The sequence below is a fragment of the Lissotriton helveticus genome, chromosome 4_1 (genome assembly GCF_964261635.1).
Source record: "Lissotriton helveticus chromosome 4_1, aLisHel1.1, whole genome shotgun sequence".
In the NCBI taxonomy this organism is placed as follows: Eukaryota; Metazoa; Chordata; class Amphibia; order Caudata; family Salamandridae; genus Lissotriton; species Lissotriton helveticus.
In genome coordinates this window covers 450,449,491-450,472,667 of record NC_136063.1, presented here as the reverse complement: position 1 = coordinate 450,472,667, position 23,177 = coordinate 450,449,491, and the positions used below count along the sequence as shown (strand labels likewise).

The 23,177-nt window shown below is 46.8% G+C and overlaps 1 protein-coding gene across 1 annotated transcript in view; it reads left to right on the top strand.

Moving 5' to 3' along the window:
* The window catches only part of TMEM67 (transmembrane protein 67), a 989,409-nt gene that overhangs the window by 16,604 nt on the left and 949,628 nt on the right, over positions 1-23,177 (top strand). The window contains exon 2 of the mRNA XM_078687042.1: positions 13,575-13,663. Coding sequence (XP_078543168.1) covers positions 13,575-13,663 — 89 coding nt within the window. The remainder of the gene's footprint in view (positions 1-13,574; positions 13,664-23,177) is intronic.

Genomic DNA, 23,177 nt, shown 5'->3' with positions numbered 1-23,177 from the left:
TGATATCTGCTAGGCAGCAACGTGGGCATCTTTGCACACATTTACCAGACACTATTTCCTGGATTTCAAGTCCGAAGGGATGGCTATTTTGCCCATTCGGTCCTCTAGGACTTTCTCGTGTGAACTTGGTTCGCAGCCCCTCCTCCGGGGATGGTATTGCTGGGGTATCTATTCTAAGGTAAGGAATATACAACTAACCGTCTCTATCAGATGAACAAGTTACTCACCTTCCGTAACAATGTATCTGGTAGAGACATGGTAGTTGTATATTCCTTACCGCACCACCCATCCTCCCCTCTCTGCGAACTGATTTCTAGGCATAGGGACTCCCTTACAGGGCCCTAGTTGAGGCGCACCAGTGGTCAGTGTCTTTCAGGCCTCTGGCATGGAAAGTCATGTCAGAACTGACATCACCGTGCAGGGACAGCGTCTAAGTAGGCACGGGACTTCATCCCGGCGACCACGACTGACGCGCAGGGGTATTGCTAAAGAAAAATCTCCAGATCCAGACTGACGCCTGAGGAAATTCTAAGGTAAGGAAACTACAACTAACATATGTCTCTACCAGATACATTGTTACCGAAGGTAAGTAACTTGTTCCTCTATACTTAAAGGACAGGGAATTAAATATATTGTTTATAATTTTTATGTCCTCATTTGAAAAACGGTATATACAATTATTGTATTAAATGCTTATTGAGCAATGTTTCTTGAAATAGTCAGTATTAATCACGGTATGAAACTGAAATAAATAACTCTGATTTTGTGCTACAGATTTGAAGAGCTATATAAATTCATAAATCTGTTTAGATAAATTAAGTCCAATTAGATCATTTTCAGTCTTTATCAAAATACCTGGAGAGAAATTGCCAGAGGTTTGCTGTATTTGCAAAGTGATGGAAGATTTTACTGAAAGAAATCTGGTAAACAACATCAATTGATAAGACTTTATAATTAACACAAGGCAAAATATACCTTGGAAAACTAGTCAAGTTATAGGTTGGTAGATATGTTAAGTTCTCAAAAGTGGATGTGTATTGACTTAGGTCTACAAGGCCTTTCCTTGATCTCAGTAAGTGCAGGTGATTTAACTCTTACATCCTTTTATTTTTCTATTTATTTATCCTTGAGGAATTAATGATTCCTTAGTGGGGCTGAGAGGAGTTGTGCACGGGTTTAGTCATGTTGTTGTTTTAGGTTGTGAGGTAAAAAGGTAGGTCTAGGGCTGCAGAGTATTTTTCTTCAGCATTGTGAGAAGTTGGCTTGGTATATGCTGTCCACTAATTAAAGTGGGCACCTTGCACCAGTCCAATTGTGTATGAGGCCAAAGATAACCTTTAGAAAGCTATCCTAGTGGTAGCTGTGGAGAGCAGCCTTCAGGCTTAATGTTGAAGGAATGTAAAGCAGCTTGTTTTACCACAATAGCACCTCCTGAATGACTAAATGAAGGAGAACCACATAGTAGTTATATACAAATATGTATTTATTAATATAACACTTTCTACTATCTTCTACACGAGGATAGAACACGAAGCACACAATACGAGATCAAAAGAACAGTTGTAAGTAGCACAATACACAATAGGCTCCAGAGGAAGACCAAACCATATACTAAAGTATTGTTATAACAATCACGACTGGGAACAAGACAAGGTCTAGAGCACGTAGAATCGTTGGGATCCCAAGGAACCACCCAAGGTGAGTAGACAGGAACCCCACGGAGGGCGGGCACAGTGTGAGAACACGACCGCTGGCTCCGTACAATTCTATGGGGAAGTCACGGTTTCAACTTTAAAGTTTAAGGACCCTTCAAGGAGGACTTCAAGCAAACCCTTTGGAACTATAGAGGTTAGAGAGCCCCCTCACCTGTGGATACCGTAGTACCCGAGTTACCTATTCCAGAAGAGCCGGGTCCATAGGTCTGAAGTGGTGTATGAAACCGCCGTCGTTCTGAATGGATGTGAAGTACTGCTGCCGTGAAGGTGAAACGGGTCCGGTGGAATCCAAGCCTGGATTCTAGAAGGAAGGAACCTGAAAGCAGAGGGGACAGAGTCTGGGTCACTTCAAAGTGACCAGGGGCTCGGTAGACGAATGCCCACCGATGTCGGGTGCTTCAGGTGCGAAGAAGGGATTCTTGACTCTGCAGCCATGAGGACCAGGAGACGTTGAGGACGAACAGGAGCTGCATGCGAGCTGTCCCACGAAGGATGTCGAGTGCTGAGGGGTCGGTGTCCGACTAGCACCAACAAGCCTTGGCAAAAGCAACCCACGCCGGAAGGTCAAACAGGTTACGGTGTGGACCAGCAAGGTCCAGGGGACTGACCAAGCAATGGAGAGTCGGGGCACATCTGGAGCAACAAGGAAAGCCCAAGAAAAATCAAGATGACCCTCAGGAGGACCCACAGGTCGAAGGACCAGGAGTTGCGAGGGGACCACGAGCAAGATTGCAAAGTACCAGCCCACGGAGCACTCGGTGCAAGGAGGCCAGCGTTCTTTGGTGCAAATACTGCTCATGGTTAGGACTACACGGCGTCTATTGCACAAGCTCGGGAATCGCCAACAAGCATATGCAACTGCAAATGGATGAGGTGCACAGGGATTAGGGTTATGCATTCCCCACGGGGGATACCAGTCTCAAACTTGGTGGGAGGGCAGATCGACCTCAGGGACCTTCAGAAACCTGAAACCTGCTGAAATCTTTGGAGTCCGCAGGAGCTCAGGAGCAGCAGACCGGTCAACTGCGGTTAGGTGCCTGCAAATGCAGGGGAGGGACTCCTTCACTCCAAGGGAGATTCTTTAGTTGTCTTTAGTGTACCACACGTCCTGCACGGTTCGCAAAAACGAGACGTGACGTATGCATGGGAGACGCTGCTACTCAATCTGACAGGGTCTTATCATAGCACCCAGAAGTTGACAACTGAACCGCGCCTTGAACAAAATGGCATTTGATACACCTTTGGGATGAACTTGGTTATGACAAGTCAAGACCAAGGCCAAGGACACATATATGTGTGAGGACTCTACTATTAGTAAACCTTCTTGTAGCTGCCAATATTTTACCGATCAGAACTTCTATCCAAACGACTCCTTGCAGTTGCATATATACTTTATCTTGAAACCGGCCGGGCCAAGAGGTATTATCTGGGACCCGTGCTTTTCCGGGACTGGAAACAGATGTGCAACCCATGTGATCGATACCTGAAAATATTAATAGACGTGGGCATACTTATTAGCCACCACAATTTTGTCATCCCTTGCTTATTTGCGAATCGGGACCAAGATTGCCAATAACACTCAGGAACATCAGAGCCTAGCAAGCTGACACTAGGGCTCGCAGATTACACACTATAAGCCTTGAGAAAGTCACGGTGGTGACAAAACGCGCGTTGGCTGTTTTCTTACACTACCTGAACAATAAAAGAAACAAAGATTACACCACTAAAATCACAGAAAACTTAATTTAGCTTTTTTTTGTGTGAATGTTTTATAGGAATGTGGCTGTGACATTAGTGAAAGGAAAAAGTATTTATCTATGATATTTATTTGAAAATAAGCATTTGTAAGAAATTGAGAACATTTGACTCTTGAAAGAATTCTTGTGATAGAAAGTCTCATTTATCATCTGTAGTATTGGTTCTAGTTCTAAAAACGAAGTTTGCAAAATTATAGAAGTTAATAGTTAGAGTGCCGGGGTATGTGCATTGTGTATATGACTGTACAACTCACTTTGGTGTTTTGTAATTACTGATACCCTAGGTAGTGGGATATCTTATTCTAATTGGCACCTAAGAGACATCTTGGTGTGTAATGACACCTTTCTGATACCAAATCTGACAATACCTGTATCGAACAAATTTTGTTTTGATGTGCGACTATTCTTGACCACCACTACCTTGTGTGTTTTTGGCCGGCACGGAACCTGTATGGAGCAAGGGCACAAACTAAGCTTCGGACAGAAAGGGGGACGAAGTTGGGCCCAGTCGAGGTCCAGTGAAGTCCAGAGTGTCCAGACGGTTGAAGGTCAGTGGTTTCTTCTTCGCCACGTAAAATCTAGAGTCTTACAGTCAGGTAAGCTCTTTTGTATCCACGGGAGAGGGTTGGACAGATTATGTGGACCCTCCTAGGGGAGGGGCACGACAGAGGGGGGGTTACACCTATGTCCTTCATCCAGTTTCGCGCCAGAGCAGGAGCCAATGGCTCTCACAACTGGTTTGAGCTGGACTGTGCACAGAGACGCCAAATGTGCCCCAGGTGCAGGCTTTCAGGCACTCTCAGAGGGCACCCACCCAGCCCCAATACACTAAACCCAGTCTGGGAGGTGGTCACACCTCCCTGTGACAGGATGCCTATTGTGCTGCCTTCCTCTGCTCAAGCTTGGCTCAGCAGCAGTAGTGCAGAAATGGGTCTCTTGTCGGCAGCATCCATTTTGTGCTGTCCGGGTAGAGAAGGCTGGCACCGGATAGACCAGTGACCCCACGAAGCTCGCTTCAGAAGGGTGGAATCATACCTCACACACCAGTTACTGGTGTGGAGGTATGATTCCAAGGTGTTAGATACCAAACACGATATGTTTCTATGCAGCTGTTTTTGAGATAGGATTTACTGCGAAGTTATAATGCACCTCTACCTATATGTCCGGCTGAGACACAGACAACCTGGGAGAATGGTCTCCGAAGGCTGCAGAGAGACTCTGCTCATGCAGGGGCACCTTCTCACATAAAACCCAGCACCCTGCCTTCAGAATTGATAAGGCCTGCTAATGGGTTGACTTATAAATTGTAAGTGTAGTAACCAATAGATATAGTAAACCTATATCTAAAGTAAGTAGTGCAAGCACCTGCTTACACAGGTTGCAGTAGCAGACCTGTAAGTCCATTTTGCATGGCCTCTCATGGGTGGCCTAATACATGCTTTAGCCCAAGGGAGGCCTCTGGGGTACCTATGCCCTGGGTACATGGGTACCATGTACTAGGGACTGATAAGGGTACCCCAGTATCCAATCTGGAGTGTACCAAAGTACATGTATGTCAATTTAAAGGATAAAGCAGATAGACTGGGGTCCTGATTAACAGGATCCCAGTCAGACTAGTCAAAAACAGTGAGACATCAGGCAAAAAGTGGAGGTAACCATAAGAAGCAGATCCTACTTTCCTAGAAGCATGCACTACGGTTAAAGCAGATTATGCTCCCCACAGCATTGGCCTGCAACCTGTCTGTAGCACTTCCACGCCACCATGTACCACCTGCTCAAAGCACAAAGTACAATCCACATTTTTCATTGATCAGTTGGACAAGACTGAAGAGAAACCAGTTGCCTTGCACCATCATGTTTAACTTTCACTGTTCAATATACATTGTGTGTCCTTTACAGAAGTAAGAGGACTTACAACTTTTCTTAAATACCCACCCAAATCTTTTGTGTTGTTAATTTTGCCCAGCTGCTGAGATATTCATACCCATAGTTTGAAAAGCACTTATTTTGAAAGATTTAGTTTGGAAAAACCAAGTCACCAAATTAAAATAGAAATAGATTGTGTTTATGTATCACCATGACAAGTTATTGGCCAATTGTTTTAATTTGTATTAAAAACACGTGGTAAACCATTGAGGAATACAAAAAGTGATAATGGAAGGCATGAATTAATCTCAGCCACAGATCAGTATTATGGTTCATGCTGGAAGAAAATAAGTTATTTTTTCCCCAACATGTGATAATCTAGTTTTTAAACATTTTGATAGCTGACAAAGCTCCAAGTAATGTGTTTCCTTTCTTAGGTTTCTGTGTACATTTACATTTGTGACATTTTCAAATTAATATAGGGGTACTTGTTTCATAGATGGAATAAAATTTCAACCTACAGGTTGCTTACTAAATGTTTCAAACTAAATGTATATAAAACAAAACATTTTAAACTCTGACACAAATTCTTTGGGCTTATTCAAACAACTTATAAATGGAATAGCACTAGTCTGCCGCAGTTTACTGATTGTTCCTCCCTTCCTACAAAACTATGTTTCAATGCTCGCAAAAAAAGCACAAAATATGCTTCTTTTTGGAAGCTTATGAAAGTCTTTCCTATTGAGCAGACGTCTAACTAAATACATTTCAGAAGTGTCTGGATGCAGTGCTTGAGAAGACAATGCAAGAAGAAGGGGTTTGAAGCTCAACTACCCTCTAGAAGTAGTAGTTTTCAGATACTCCATCAGCACCTGAATAGATCAATGAGTGAGTAAAGTTTATGATTTGACTCTCCTGTTCCCTGACACTGTCAAAAAAATTCAGGGCTTATGATGTGCAAAATTCACAATGCTAGTTCTCTTTTTTAGTGTCTGAAAGAAGGGGCTGTGGCGAAGAAGGCAGCTTGGTAAGCCATGTCATGCTGAGCTCCACCTGTACAGAAGCTGCTGTGCCCCCAGCGCTGCTCAGGGAACAAGTGCCCATGTGTTTGCTGTTCTAGGACTCTTACGGGGCTGCACAGTGAGGAGAGCCCAGCCCAGAATACTCTGGAGCCTGGGCGAAGCGCAAAGAGATGAGCAGCTCCTTCAGTGAGCAAGGCTGCTTAAGTCCGGATGACAGAGGATCGCGGGCCGTGACTGTTGAGTGCGGTGCCCCGACAGAGGCGGCCCACTGCAGACCTGCAATATCATGATCCCAGCCACTGCATGGCCCTCTAAGCCATTGTGATTTCCCCATCTCCATTTTTCTCCCCCTTCCCCAGGTTACATGTTCACTCGGTGATGTGGGTTGCTGTGTGTGCCTTCCCTTGTGGCATGGTGGGAACTATTGGCCTTAGCAGTCAGTTGACTAAACTCCATAGTCAATAGTCTGCTTGTTAAAAATAATTTAGAAGGCTCCAGAATCTTGACTACAGTGACAGATGCACCTATTAATCACATTCACTAGGAGAAACTGTCAACACTAATTGCTCTGCCTATTGTCCCAAGACCCTGGTGGCAGCAGCAGCAGGTCCACTTGCCAATCAAACTCATGTGGAGTAACTGCCAAAAATGAACAAGTGTTTTTCAGAAACACTTTGCCAGCTTCCAATTAAAGGCTGCTCCCACCCCGGTTTCCTGCTTGTCCTCTTTGTTACACACTCCCCTGCTTCCCTTCGCCAAGACCCTTCTTCATGCTGCTTCGACCATCCTCAGTTCTACTCTTCAGGCTGCAGCTGCTCCCTGATCCTGACCTGACCCAGCGACTGCTCCAGCATCAGATGTCCTAGAAGAAGAAAAGGCAACAAAAGAAACAAACCGATGTCAGGAATTTTTGCTAAAAAACTGTTCTTGTTTCATGTGCTCTGAGCTCAGTAGTGGTAGATTCTAAGAAAAAAAATGGCAGTTTGATTTTTGAGGCGCCCAATAGACTCTTGCACTGGCAGGGCTCTGCCAAGTATAAACCTACCCGTATTAAAACTTTCAGTGTCCCCTAGGAGTACAAGTTAGGTGGATTCCGGCTTGACACACAGACTACAATTGGGACACCTAGGCTCAGCGCATGATAAGTGGGTGTCCAGAGATTTATTGCGATGCACTTGGGAGGCTCCAGGATAATTGTGTTGACATCCGTCAAGCGATTCATTAAGAATCCATCCTCCATCTTTATGATGACACAAGCCCTCTGACCGCTAAGACAGCACCACTAGATATCTGTTGGGGCACGAACAAAGGACATACAAATAGGTTTTAATGATTCTGTTTAATAACCATACTGTGAGTTAAAACACTGTTCTTGCAATTCACAGATACTCCTCTGATCAGGCGTTCGCACAAGATGGGTGACAGACCTTTTTGAGACCCCACTGTAGCTACCATGGAGGAGTGCCATCGCATCTTGTTTCTTTCTCAATCTCAAACCCCTTTCCCCTAGGGGCCTGCGCCTGGTTCAGTGTCATTTTTTGACACCAGAGGTAGACCCTAGGAGGAATAAAGCGATCTAGCGTCACTCTAACAGAGCTTCCTGGGATTCTGGTAAGTGGCCCGTAACACGCAAAAAACGGACTGGAGTGACCAGAGTGCTGCTCAGGGGGCATGTTGACAGCACCTGCCACCCAGTGGTAGCACTGGGGGGACCCGCCTGAGCTCTGGGGCTTGTTCCCTTCCTCACCCCCTCTCCCCCTGCCCCCCCACCCGATGTTGCACACCCTGAGGGCCCCAGCACAGCCTGGGCTTTGCAGGAAGACACCTGTTAAACCAGGAGCTCCTGCCGTTACCTCAAGGCAGCGACACGCAGGAAACGGCCACTACAACGAGGCCGTTTCAACGAAAACCTTAACCACGCATGCATTACAACGCATGCGTGGTTACAACGACAGCCTTTACCACGCATACTTTTACTACGAGGTACGTAGTAAAGGCTTGTGTGGTAAAGGGTAAATATAAAAAAGGGGGGCTGGGGGGGTTCCCCCCCCCCCCAAAAAACACTTACCTTTAGACGAGATGTCAGGCAATCGGCATCGCAGAGGAAGAAAACTGCCGTTTTTTTTCTTTTATGTATGACGTCACCACGCAAAAATACATGGAGAAAGATAGGCGTGTAAATAGTATTCCGTGGTAACGCATGCATGGTAAAGGAATGCGTTACAACGGAGTTCGTTGAAAAAACACGCGACACGCCCGCAGCCTATTCCGGTCAAAAAGACGAAGGACTGTATATGGGGCATTGCAAAGCCACTGTGCAGTTCCTCATAGGAGGGGGTGCCCAAGTCTTGCATGAGTTCTCCCCACAATCCCCGAGCTGAACTGATCTGTGTGCACAACAGTGCCAGATCTTCTTGTTGACAGTTTGAGTTGTCAAACATGTGGTTTGCAGTTCTGTAGTGAAAGTTCCAGTCTTATCATTTTAGATGCATGGACCTGAATAGGTCATCAGTGGCGTCTTCTTCTTGAAGCTCGATTGTAAGGTATACTTAGTTTCTCACCCAATTCCCGTAGTTACAGGTCCCCTTGGGTCTTGAGATGTGGACTACCAAGGTCATTTAAGTAAATTTTAGGAAAGTAACAGATGTTATAGAGAGTAAGGAAAATATCGCCAAGGAAAGTTTAGCAGCATCACTTATTTGACCCGCTCTTAGCCACTGCAATTTGCTTACGTGTCTACTCTGTCCAGGAAGTGAAGACACTTTGCTTTCATCCCTGTTGATTAAAACAGGCATGGGAGCCATGTGTCTTCGCTTTCGGGACCATGGAGACGGGTAGACAGTAAGCTGTTATCCATGTTACATGCCTCCTTGCGCGGGGGGACACCCTTGTGGTCAAAGAGGGAGGCAGTAATTGTGTTGCCTAAGCAGGGAAGCAATACCCTAGCGATCCCCTCCTAACGACCCTTATCGCTCCTGAATAAAGACTCTAAGATCCTGACCAGTAGACTATTGCCAAAGTTATCGACCATGATTCACACACAGACCAAAATGGACTTATCCCTACCTGTAACACCTTTATAAACTTTCAAAGGCTGTTTGACATGATGGATGCAAATTGTGTTGAAAAGGAGATAGCAGTAGTGGTGTCATTCGACATCGAAAAAGTCTTCGACATGCTGGGTTGGCAGTACCATCAGGCAGTACTAGAGAAGCTGGATCTGGGTCAGGTGTCCTGGTGGCCGCTACAACTGTGGTACACGAGGCCTCTGACAAAAGGGCTCATTGGGTAAGTTATATTGCACAGTTTCCAGATTGTTCAAGGTGCGTAGTAGGGATGCCCTCTTTTTCCCATTATATTCGCCTTGGGGATGGAACGTCTGGCATGTCTGTTGTGTCAGAGAGAGCCATAGTGGGCAATGTCCTGGGAGTTGGCTGATGGGGGAATGTATGGTATGTGATCTCCCTATATGCAGATGACACCCTGGTGTACCTCTGTAACCCCAGGGTGTCTGTCGCTCAGTTCATGGCAGAGTTAGGTAGGTTTGAGTTATTCGCAGGGCTCAAGGTTAAGTGGGCAAATATCCTGTATATTCCACCTCAAAAAGCAACTGACATTGAAGAGTGCCTCCTTCCCCCAATTTAGGATGGCTTGGGAGGCAAATATGTTTAAATACCTTGGGGTTCGTGTGTACCATGATGAAGATGCCTTGGTGAGTGGAAACTGCTACGTGTTCTGTCATCAATGAAGCAGGCAATCGCATTCTGGTGTTCCCTGCCACTGTCACCAGCGGGCCCGGTGGCCATAGCCAAAATGTTGGTCCTCTTGCTAGTGCTTTATCTGTTCTCCGCAATCCCAGTGGTACTTAAGAGGCCATTCTCTTGTCCTTCCTAATCCAGCATGACCAAGGCTTAACCCAGTTTTGCTCCACTCATCGACTTTAGGGTAGTTTGCAACGTTATGTACGAATAAATGTTAACATCACTAACCAATATTCTGGTTCACTTTGAGATAGCCAGTTCCCAAGGAGCGGCTTAATACTGAGATGGCAGATCAAGAGAGCTGAGACATCACTTCAACACTGCTGCCATAAAACAGTTTTAGGAACACAGAGGTGGATGCCAATGGGTGGCTCAGTACCAGACCAGCACCACCTTCTGTTTTTTCTTTCTTTGCTCTTTGGCATGTCTGGGTTTGATCCAGTCCTGAGTGGCTAAAGCAGCTGTCAGAAGAGGTGAACAGGCCTGCTCTCAAAGTAGCTTTGATGGTGAACTATGGAAAGAGCTGTGATAAGCAATTTTGGTACCCTGCAGCTAACTGTGAGTGAAGGAGGCAAATCACTGTTTTTACATCAGAACCTCCGGGGTCCAAAACCTAGAATGAATACTGGAGGACTTTAGATTAAAGACAATATGCAGTCATGGGGGTAAGGTCGGTAAAGTACTGTTTCCCAGCTCACTGGGTCTGTGGTGGTAATGGAGTATACAAATGCCGCCATGATTCTTGAATATACCTGCAGTCATTTCCTGAGCCCTTTATTGGATAATGCTGGGACTCCCTAAACTTACATTTTACTTGTTTTAAAAAAAGGTGGTGTTAGTGAATACAAACAAATCTTTTAAGATTCAATGCCCTTTTTCTGGATTCCCTTGTTTGTTACTTCTAGAGTAACCATTGGTGGTTGCTCTTGTTAATTGAACAGGTGAATATTTAATAGCTCCATTCATGCATTGTTTTTCCGCCAGCCACACTTTCATACAGCTGTCTTTGTCTTTAATTAAGTGTCTCATTAGCTGTTTCATTGTCATTGTATCCCACACTTTTATGTACTAAATTTCTGTTGAGTGAGGTGCTGCCTGTTTCTGTCATTCGGATACATCAATTTTCACTGCCACTAGGAGCTGAAAATTCAAGACCTAGTCCTTTCTCTGAATATCAGTTGGCTACTACATTGCCTACTGTTTCCAGTATGGTGTACTCCAACATTCCCTGTATAGACCTTAGGACCTCTTTCCAATGGCTAGCAAGTCACAGACTGAACTAGCAGATTTGCTCTGGCGTCCTCTTATACATACAGCCCCTCTAGCACATCACTGACTCTGCTGGATACATTTTGTGCAGTTTATCTGAAGTCCAGTACCATCCTGTCATTATCTATATACAAAATCCTCTATGGAAGATTAATGAATCATATCTCACTCTGCTTGTGTTGCTTTGCGTTGCGTTCTAATCTTGTTATCCAGTGCTTCTTCCCATTTCTTTATGTACCTCCATTTTGTGGTGTCTGTGGGGTCTGTCAGTAGTTTGTAGAGAATATTTATTAAGCTGTAGTGCCTGGTAAGGACTGAACTACTTTATCAAATAGAGTCTTTCTTGTGTGCTGCCTCCCTGTTAGTTGGCTGCATGACCCAATATCTGAGTTGATCATGCCTGAGTTGGGCTTACTTAGATAGTCCAAATATTCTTTTACAGTTCTAAGAGGGTCTAAATTGTTCTGTTTCAAATAGGTCCCTTGGAAGTCTCCAGTACCATCCATGCACCTCTTTTAGGCCTCCCTCCACATGCTGGAATGAAGTATAGATTCTAGCATATGGGTGTGTGTCGATAATTATATAGTCAGTTGTTTTGTCGACAGCTATATCGTCATCTGTTTTGGCGACACTATGCAGTTCCAAACATCTAGAACGGTACTTGTAATCTATCTGCACTACATGTGAGCCAGTCTTTTCTTTTTCAGGATCCGTATTACAGAGTGTCTTCCTTGTCCACATGTAATCAGTAGATCGTCTGCATATCCATTTGTCCAATTAACAAGATATTTTCTATATGTTTGGTGGCTCAGGATTAAGATGTTATCTACTAACTAGGAACTTCTATGTGATTGATCATTTAGGAGAGTAACCCCACCCCCAACAAAATTTGACATAATGTTTGATATTGTCTGCAACATAACTGGTGGTTCCCCCTGATGGATTTTATATAGATTTTACCTGACTCTGCATGAGGTTGTTCTCATAGAAACTTTTGCTTTGATAAATATTCTATGTTTTTTTTTGCCTAGCCTACAATTATGATGTTTTTATGATGGACTTCTATTTATATTTCTCCCCAAAAGCTTTTATTGTGTGTTCTGGGTGTTTTGAATTTTTCTGTGAATGATCATTTATTGATCGAATAAGGTAGTACTTCTATTCCTTACCTTGCTGTGTCCTGTTTCTTTAGATGGTTTCAATTGTTTAAAGAGTGTCTTTTGGATTATTCTCTCATTGAAACTGTTGAAAAAAATAGAAATTGTATTTTCTTTCTTTAAATGGTATTACATTCATATTGCATTTAAAAATTAAAAATGTTATAAAGGCACATTTGTTTTGGAAAATGCGTTACTAGGATTTGGCTTTTTCAAATACATTGTCCTGAAGAGGTTTATTTTAATAGAACACATTGGCTGTATGGATTCTTTTGGAATTAAAATAAAAAAGACTGACTCATGATATCAAGACACTACATTTATTTTTCTTAAACATATTAAACTTGATAATTGTGAATCTCCAATAGATTGCTCCCTGATTTGTCTTGTTGTCTATTTGTCTGCTTTGGCAACAGTATTGTGAGGAGTGGATACTGTTCTGAGCTGCGCCTATATGTAGTTTGGGGTAGATTTTGATTTACTGTATTGTTTTTTGCCTTCTGCTCTTTATATTGTTTGGTATGACTGAAAGTAAGTAAGATTGTGATAATCCTATCTTTGAAGGGTGCTAGTTAGTGGGTTTTCTTCTAACCCCAAATTATTATGGAAATTCTACTGGGTGGAGGCCCAAGGCAGCAGCCAGGGCTATGCAGGTAAGAGGGTTCCAAAATTAATTATAACTCAAAGAAAATGTGTCATGCTTTGCACCTAATTCTGTTTATTGTCGTGTTACCAGCTGCCATATAAACTATTTGAGAATAATGCAAGTGTTTTCCCTAATGATATTCAGATAGTGTGCAGTTTTTAATATGATAAATTATTTTGCATGCACTATGCTGGTCTGTTATCTTCCTGCTACCTACCTTTGTATTATGTACATTATTATTGCTGCAATGATCAGCTGTGAAACTGAAATCAGCCAAAGTCTCTTGACTGTTAAATGGACTGTTTGTGTATCTTTTAAAAAGTTGTTTTTGCTTTATAGTGTATACATCACAAACACAGAAACTTTTGTTTTCTTCTCCAGGTACCTCATGTGTATGTCTACCTGGATTTAAGTGGGTCTCTAATGCTGGGAGTTCGTCAGCGAGTTGCCAGAAATGTCTTGACAATTTGGTATGTATTAAGTTTTCATACCTTGGACACCCAGTGCACTATATTATTGCATTTAATGCTGTTTTACGGAAATGTATAATTTGTTATCCTGTGAGACCCTGTAAAACCGTTACATTGACAATTTTACTTTGTCGGCGTACTCTTTTCATTAATGTTATCATTACTTCATTATGACCTTTACTTTGCCACTAGTGCCTAACCCTATCCCATAACAATAGTTTTTGTTTTCCTTGTTAATTTAATATTATTAACAGATTAATAACTATAAAATAAACAAATGCCAATAACCTACGTTAAGTAGTCCGATTTCAAATTTCATTATCATTTTTAACCTTGTAGACTTTCTTGAATACATATAAATACAGTATTCAATTATAATAATTGATCATACTTCTTAACACTAACCTTAACATTCTGTTATCAAGGAAAATATTGACTTTTCCTATTATTTAGAATCATTTCAAAATTAACTATTTAATGAACCATTACCCTAATTCTCATTCCAATCATTGAGTTATTAATGAAATTGATTAAAATTCATTTTAAGGTATCAAATTTTGTTATTTTTTTTTTATGGGGCATGGCTTGGCGTTTGGCAAGATGGCAGTGCTGTAGTGCTGCTCTGCCGGCCATCGGCGAAAATCCTTAAACATCCTGACTACTCCTACCTGGATCTGATGCGGGCTGCCTGAGGAAGTGCTCCCGATCGAGCCCCGACCCTGTTTTGGGGCGATCCTTGCTGTCCTGGGGGCCGTGGGAGCGGCGGACGGTGGGTGTGAGGGACGGCGGCAATCGGCCGCATGTTGTAATGGCGGCGGCGCCCTGAGCAATCACCCGGTGCGGACGGCGCAAGGAGGGGCTGCGGCTGTAGCGTTGCTGATCCTGCGCTCGAGAGCGACGGAGGTGAAGAGTCCGCTGGCCCCGCAGGGCCTCCAGATAAGTGCCTTGCTCTGCGGTCCCTCGGAGCTGCTGCCTGATCGGGGGGAGGAGCTGTAGTGCGCCGGGCTGTGAGATCACGAGAGCGGCCGGCGCAAACCTGAGCTCTGGACCCCGTGTAGGCCGCGACCTGCTCTTTTCCATGCGCTGGGCCGCGCTCAGACCTAAGACTGTTGCTGCTGCTGTTGGCCCCATCTGAAAGGGGGCCCCCCCTGGCGCTTGGACTCTGGGGTTGCCCTGCTGGTCCGGGGGACGGCACGGACTGCTGAGGCGGCGCGGTTCTGTAGGTGACCCCCCGCGGACTCCGCTGCTGTCGCTGGTCGTGTTGGGGACTCGGCAGGGGGCTGTCCCTCCCCGTGTTTCCTGTGGGGGCCTGGGGTGCGCTGCCGTGAGGCATTTCCGCATTTTGGAGGAGCTGCGCTACTACACTTGGGCCCCTGGACCTCTGCTGGGACGTGGATAGGCTGTCCAGCGTCTGTTGATGAGAGCTCCCAATGGTCCAACCCTGCTGCTGAGTTGTCACTGAGGCCGCTTGCACATCTACGTAACGTGGGGGGCGTCGTGTGCGGTTGTCGCGGAGCCTGCTGAGAGGGCGACATCTGCACTAGTGATCGAGGTTGTTACACACGGTGCTGGGTCCCGTGGCGGCGGTGGGCAAGGTGTACCGGACTAACCATGGGCAAGCCGGATAAGTCGCAGCCACGTCTCACCTTCGAACTTCGAAAAGGCGGCAAGCCCTCGCAGAGTGCCGTCTCAGACTCGGAGCTGGAGGAGGCCTCTCAGGGGCCTTCGGCGCTGGAGAAATCGCTTGCCGCCATTCAGGCCAGCCTCCAGGCCATAGACGGCAAAATAGAGGCATTAAATGGTCGTATGGACCACTTCTCTTCCTAACTCGATACGCAGGCGGCTCGTATAGGGGAGGCTGAGCAGAGGATATTCGAGACTGAAGACGGCCTACAGCAGGTAGCGACAAAGACGTCGGACATGGTTAAGCTTCTTGCAGTGATACAAGCCAAGAACGAGGACATTGAGGCGCGGTCGAGGCGCAACAACATCCGTGTCCTCAGCCTGCCGGAGCCAACAAATGTGGGGCGCCTCGAAGATTACATGGAGACGATGCTGCGGGAAGTGTGCGGCGCTAATGAGCTGTCCCCAATGTTCGCGATCAAGAGGGCCCATAGATCGCTGGCGGCTCTCCTCCCCCGGGGGCTGTGCCTTGGCCCGTTATTGCCCGCCTACTGAATTTCAGAGACCGGGACACTATCTTGCGCGTCACCAGGCAGATGGGCACGGTCACCTATCAAAATAATGTCCTCTCCTTTTATCCAGACTTTACGGTTCAAGTGCAAGCTGCCCGCAAGGAGTTTCAAGGGGTGAAGAAGCTACTGGCCAAAGAACAGATACCTTACGCCATGCTTTACTCTGCGCGGCTGTGCATTGGTGAACACGCTTCTGGTAAAATCTTCACAACCCCTAAACAGGCTATGGAATATGCCCGATCATTGAGACACCGGCGAAAGTCTTCGGGCCACACATCGGATATTGATGACTGACTGTCATTGTGGTTGAGATCCTATGTTGGGGGCTAATTGCTTCATGGTGGGGGATGTGTTTGAGTTCTTTCCCTTCTATTATATCTTAGAACGCCTGTATGACAGGATGTAGCGCATGGGACGGGGAGCGGAGCGTACTCCTACTCCCCGTAGTAACGGAGCAGAGCTTCAGAACTGTTGAACAAGTTACTGTACAGGACGATTTCTCTGTTTGACGTTGTGCAATGTGGTATGCCTGCAGGCACTAGATTGCTTCCTCCCTGCACGGCTTGCATGAAAGTGGAATCCGTCGTGGGGATGAGAGTCTCTCCACACTGTCCGGTGCCCCCCCCCCGCCTTGTGCCAGGGGTGGATCGGACCACTTCACGCCCCTTCAGGGTATGACCCACAAAGTTTGTTTTGCGCCATGTAGGAGATTGAGGGAGGGGGGTGGGTGCAATGGGCCTTTGGTGATTTGGGCGGGGGTGGGGGGGGAGTGTCTTTTCTCTTAGCATTGGGGGTCGCTCCTGTTTGACACCTGTTTGATGGGATTTGATGCTGTTGGTTGGGGGGGATTTGACGGGGTGGGAGGGGGAGGGGGAGGGGGGACCGAGCCGCATTGTGATTGGAGTTCTCCTTCGGAATTATGCACAGCCTTGTTATATGATCCGCGGGTGCTAATGCCCGCGCCTGGGTGGCCCCTGTTCAGCTCATTATGGTGTCCCTGTGTGTCTGATGGTTTGTGAGAAGTATATTTGTGTCACATGGAATGTACGAGGCTTGAACACGCCCAGGAAATGCAGACAAGTCCTGGCACATTTAGATCGTCATAAGGTACATGTCGCTCTTCTGCAGGAGACCCACCTCACCAGGCACTCGGAGGGGGCAATGGCCCGGCGCTGGGCATCATTCCGTCTGGCTTCCTCTTACTCTAGTTATGCCCGTGGGGTGCTGATTCTAGTTAAACGAGGGACCCCCTTTCAGTCCATTGATACATGTGTTGCGGATGACGGACAGTGGGCCCTGGTGCGTGGCAGGCTGGGACGAATGGTGGTGACGATTGCTAATGTTTACGTGCCAGTGGTAGATGATCCGGCAGCGTTTCTTAAGATGTTCCAGGCTTTGCGCTCATGGCCTGACTCTGTGCTTTTGCTTGGGGGGGGGGGGGGGGACCTCAACACTTGTCTTGACCCGCTTTTGGACAAATCTAACACTGCCAGTGTGCGCATGATTAAAGTGGCGAAGTGTGTGCGTGATTTTATGGAAGAGGCGGATCTGGTGGATGCCTGGTGCATGCGTAATGCGGGGACACTGCAGGGCACACATATTAACCCTGCGCACAACACATGGTCGCGCCTGGACTACTGGCTGCTAGACAGGGAGGCAAATGGATGGGTTGAAACGGTGCACGTCATACGGCGGACTCTGTCAGACCATAACCTCGTTCTGCTCCAACTCGCCGTCTCACACACTACTCGACACCCCTTCACTTGCCGCTTTCGTGCGACCTCCCTGCTCGATCCGATTTATGCTGACACTATCCACAAAGCGATAGTACAATACTTCGATCTCAACACGGGCCCGGTAGACAGCGCGGCCACCCTGTGGGAAGCCTTCAAGGCAACGACACGCGGTGTGTGCATCAGCACCTCAGCGGGCATTCTGCGGGATCTGCGGGGACAATTGAGTCGCATGGAGGAACGGTTACGTGAACTAGAGGCTCAATATGTGGTTGACCCATCTCCTGAGGTGCTCACACACATCAGGGAGTATCTGGAGGAGTACAACACTGTGGCAGCCACAGAGATCAAATATCTATCGAAGAGGCACATGGCGAGGGCTTATGGGAGGGGGGTAGGCCTGGCAAGGTGTTGGCTGGTCGACTGCGAGATAGGTCGGAGGTCTCCCAGATTGACCACATCGTGGATGATGAGGGACTAGAACACTACACATGTGATGCAATCCTGGCTCAATTTCGCACCTTTTATGAGATCCTGTACACTTTGCAGGGAGACCTGAATGAACCCGCCATACATGATTATCTGGCCGACACGGCCTGTGCGTGGCTCTCCGATGGGCAGCTTACTTACCTTAGCCTACCGATAGACGAGAGGGATATTAGGGATGCTATCCTGTCTCTCCCGAATAACAAAGCTCCGGGCCCTGATGGGCTGACAGTTGAATTCTATAAGCACTATGTCGATCTCTTGGCGCCACACCTATTGGCGATGTATGCTGAAGCACATGAGGTGGGCCACCTCCCTCCTTCCTTGCGACAAGCATTGATAGTCACTCTCCTGAAAAAAGATAAATTACCGGCACGATGTGAGTTGTATCGCCCTCTCTCTCTCATCAATATCGATGCAAAGATCCTCGCTAAGGTACTAGCCACCAAACTGAGCCCCTTGATGCCCATGCTCGTCTTGCCGGACCAATCGGGCTTTATCCACTTCCTGGAATCATCGCATGATCTTTGCCATACTTCACGTTCTAACGCCTGAGTTGCCTGCCGTGGCCGTCCTCTTGGACGCGGCCAAGGCGTTCGACTCGATCGAATGGAAATACATGCTCTTCATGCTGGCCAGGATGGGGTTCCCGCCGGTGTTCTTCCGCTGGATCCAGGTCCTGTATACTGACGTGTTGGCGAGGGTGTGGGTGGGTGGGCTCACGTCCGATCCGCTGTTGATTCAGCGTGGAACTAGACAGGGGTGCCCGCTCTCCCCCTTTCTTTTTGCCATCGTCCTGGAGCCCCTCATGTGCAGAATTCGCCAGTCACACAAAGCTGCGGCCCTGAGCTTTAATCATCGGCCAGTAATTATCTCGGCATACGCGGACGATATGGTTCTATACATTCGGGAGCAGCAGACATATTTATCGCAAGTCATCCGTGAATACATCCGGTTTGGCCTCTACTCGGGGCTGCGCATCAACTGGGAAAAGTCGGTGCTGATCCCTCTGACGCCTGATATGACCGAACTGCAGGTGGAATACCCTCTAGTTTGGTCGGAGGAACCGACCAAACATCTAGGCATCTGGGTCCATCGGGATCCTGTGATAGTGGTCCGTGAAAACTATGGAAGAGCCTACACGCCGTTGATGGAGCGCATGGATCGTTGGGTTGAGCTGCGCCTCTCGTTAGCTGATCGTGTAGCCGTGATAAAAATGGTGATCCTCCCGCAGTTTTTGTATTTGTTTTGCAATGTCCCCATCCGGTTAACTAAACAATTTTTCAAAACCTTACAGACACAGTTGCTCAGGCTGGTCCGGGGGGGCGAAACCGCCACGGATTAGCTGGGCCACACTGACCCTGCCCTTCAGAAGAGGTGACTTCAATGCCCGGACTTCTACGCATATCATCGTTGTGCACAGGCGCAATTCGCATATTTTTGGTTCTGACCGCATGGATTTATACCCCACGTGGCGGTGGAAAAAGGAGATGCTGCTCCGACACCGCTGAGTATTGTTACACATATCCACAGGCACACCCCCAGATTTGAAAGCAACACGATCGATGTCACGGTCTCCGCCTGGCAGGAAATTGGTAAACGCACGGATCGACTGCCCTTATATGCCCCGGCTCTGTGCATCGAGGGTCAAGCTGCTCCATCGGTGGCGGGAGAGAGGGGCCCTCTGTCTTTGCTTCGAGAGGCGGGTCTCACCACTGTAGGCGACCTGTACCCCAGAGGGAAATATCTCACTGAGGCGGATTTAGAGTATGTCTCGAAACCCACCCCGCTGTTTCAGTATGTGTGTTATAGATTGCGTAGGGCGGTCAGGGACCATTGTGCTTGCTTTCCGGAGGAGCCGCCCGTGTCAAAGACTTTACAGTTGATACTTGTCGTTGCTTCGCGGAAGCATCTGCTCACCAGTTTGTATAGGGCGGTGCAAGAGGAGACGTTATATCCGGAGGATAAAAGCCTGGAGAGGTGGAATAAGCTGCTAGATCCGGTAATCACAATACAGGAATGGGAACAGATTTGTATGGTGACCGGTCGACTGTCGTCCAATTGCAATCTTCGCATTATCCACCTGAAATTCTAACACCAAACGTACCACACTCCGCAGAAACTCCACAGAATGGGGCTTAGAGACTCTGATTGTTGTCGAAGGTGTGGACAGGGGGAGGCGGGCTTCTTGCATTTGGCCTGGCGTTGTAGGGCTGTACAACTGTTCTGGGTGGATGTGCTGGACCTGATCTACACAATGGTGGGGTGCAGACTGGAGTGTACATCGCTAGTGTGCTTGCTGGAATATGTGCCGGGTGCGAAAGGTGTCACGGGCCGCTTTGTGAGAGTGGCGTTGCTACTGGCCAAAAGGCGTGTACTGTTTACTTGGGATGGTCGCCGACGCCCTCACACGTCTCAGTGGTTAAAAGACATGGTGTATTGCCAGGAGCAGTTAGAACTGTTTCAGGAGGAGTTGCCAACCGGATCTCGTCCCAAAGACATCCCAAAGACATCTGGGCACCTCTGTGGGAATACTTGCTAGCGCGCAGTGAACAACCTGAGTACATGGACACAGGTTACCTTGTGGGACTCCAAGAAGAGAACTCAATTAGTTGATCGGTATCTGTACATTGCGGACTAGGGGGGGAGGGCGGGGATGTTTGATGTTTGATATTTGATCTTATTGGTTGTATGGCTGTATACCGCTGGCTCCTGTGATATGTGTTCTTGAAACTGTACAAATAAACGTTAAAAAAAAAATAAGTATCACATTTTTATTCACATGTACAGCATTTAGATGGACATTATGATTTTCCGCCAACCCCCTAAGCTAATCCAGTGCGGGCCAGGATTATTATTATCAACCCTCCATTTGGGAATTGGCAAGTTTTTCTTACAATGAAAAGTCCACTCCAAATTCCTTTTCCTATGCTATAGAATGTTCAGCATCCTGAACCATTTTGGGGGTTTTGGCATTTTTTGTTAGATACATAGATGACGAGTATGCTCCACTATTACTAAAAGTCCCTCTCTAGTATGGTCTTGATTAGTTTCTCCATATTAAGAATCCACCAATCATTTTGTAACCATACCTCATTGCAATGTATTTGCGGGTTTCACCACTCCCCTGGAGTCAACCATTTTTTCACCAACAACTTGTGGGAAATAATCATGCGCTTGTGTGAATACAGAGTATGTTTTCTCCAGTGATGAGGATCCAAGTAGAATTAAGTTGGAACAAGCAGCTACTTTTGTGCAGGTTTGCGGATTGTCTGCAACACTTATCTCTAAAATTAAGCAATGTAGGGGTATGACCACAGCTTAAGAGAGTGCCCTCCTCCCTGCACTTCTCCATCTTGTGGCGACTTATGCTCTATCAAAGGCATGAATCCAATGCGGTGTGCAGTACAATCTGTAGAGAATTTTACATAAAGTTTCCTTCTGTTGAAGATTTGCCGTTTCTATGGAGTCACCATGGTTTCTTTATTTTGCCTTTTTGCTGAATCTTAATTTTGCTGGTTGTGGACCTCTGTGCACTGCTAACCAGTGGTAAAGTGCTTGTGCTCCTCCTCTCAACAAGGTAATATTGGTATACTTTGAATTGCCATATTTAACTTACCTATAAGCCCCTAATATATCATACCAAGAGGCCTGTAAGTTAAATGTCACCTACGGGCTGCAGCACTCATTGTTCCACCCAATGTAGTCACAATGCAAACATGGCTGCTGGCCTGCCAGCACTAGCTTGGCTCTGCAGGTATTAACTGCAAGTTTGAACTGTCAGAATTTGGCAGGCCTCAGCCTTCCTTTTAAATAGGTATAAGTTATCCCGGAGTGGGCCGTATTGCCCATAAAGGCTAGGTGCATGGCACTTAAAAGTAGGACATGTAAAGGTTTACATTTTAACATGTCCTCACAGTGAAAGTGCACTCAAAGCTATTTTCACTTTTCGCATGGTTACTCCCTAACGTTTTGCGAGATACCTGATGCTGACTTGACTGTGTGTGCTGGGAACCTGCTAACCAGGCCCCACCACCTGTGTTCTTTCCCAAACTATACCTTTATTTCCACAGTTGGCACACCTTTGCGCCATGTTTAACTCCCTTGTGAAAGGTGCCCCTGGTACCAAGGGCCTTGTGACCAGAGAGGGCCTCTGAGGGCTGCAGCATGTATTACGTCACCTTCAAAGACGCTTCACCATAGCACCCTCACACTGCCCTTGCAGACCACGTGTTTTGTTGCAGACCAAACTGAAGAGTCGACATAGCACACATCCCAGTGTGCCTTGCCCACCAACACTGCGACATGGGTAAGTCACCCCTCTAGCAGGCCTCAGAGCCCTACGTTGGGGTGCACCATACCACAGGTGAGGGCATAGCTGCATGAGCAATATGCCTCTACAGTGTCTGTGCCATTCACAGACATTGTAAGTGCAGTGAAGCCATTTTGAGTACATGGGCTGGGATTTTGTCATCACAAACTCCACTGCTCCATGATGTCTCTACTGTAGACGAAGAAGTTGGTATCAAACTTCTCAGCATAATAAATCCACACCGATGCCAGTGATGGATTTATTATAAAATGCACTCAGAGGACATCTCAGAGATGCCCCCCCTAAAAGACGACTGACTTCTAGTGTATTGGCTGACTGGTCCCTGCCAGCCAGCCACCACCATACAGGTTTTTACCTCATGGGTTGATAGCCTTTGTACTCTCGGAGGTCAGAAACCAACCCTGCTCTGGGTGGAGGTGATTCTCACTTCTCCCATTGCAGGAACAGCAACACTTGGCCTTGAGCCTCAAAGACTCTCACCTTGTGTTATGCTGATTTGGGCAACTCCAACTAGTGTAGACGCCCACCCCCCTCTCCTAACCCCACTTTTGGCAGCAGGACAGGTGGGAAAATTAGTAAGAATAGTAGGTGTGTCCACCTCACCCTCGCACACTCCTAGGGTTGCCAGGAATTGAGGTGAACCCCTCTCTTGAAAATTTGTCATCTTGCTTTGGAGAATTAGGCCCAAGAGGAGTAGTGATGTGCCCCTCTCCCCAAAGGGACGGGGCACCCAAAGGGTGTAGTCACCCTAGGGGACAGTAGCCATT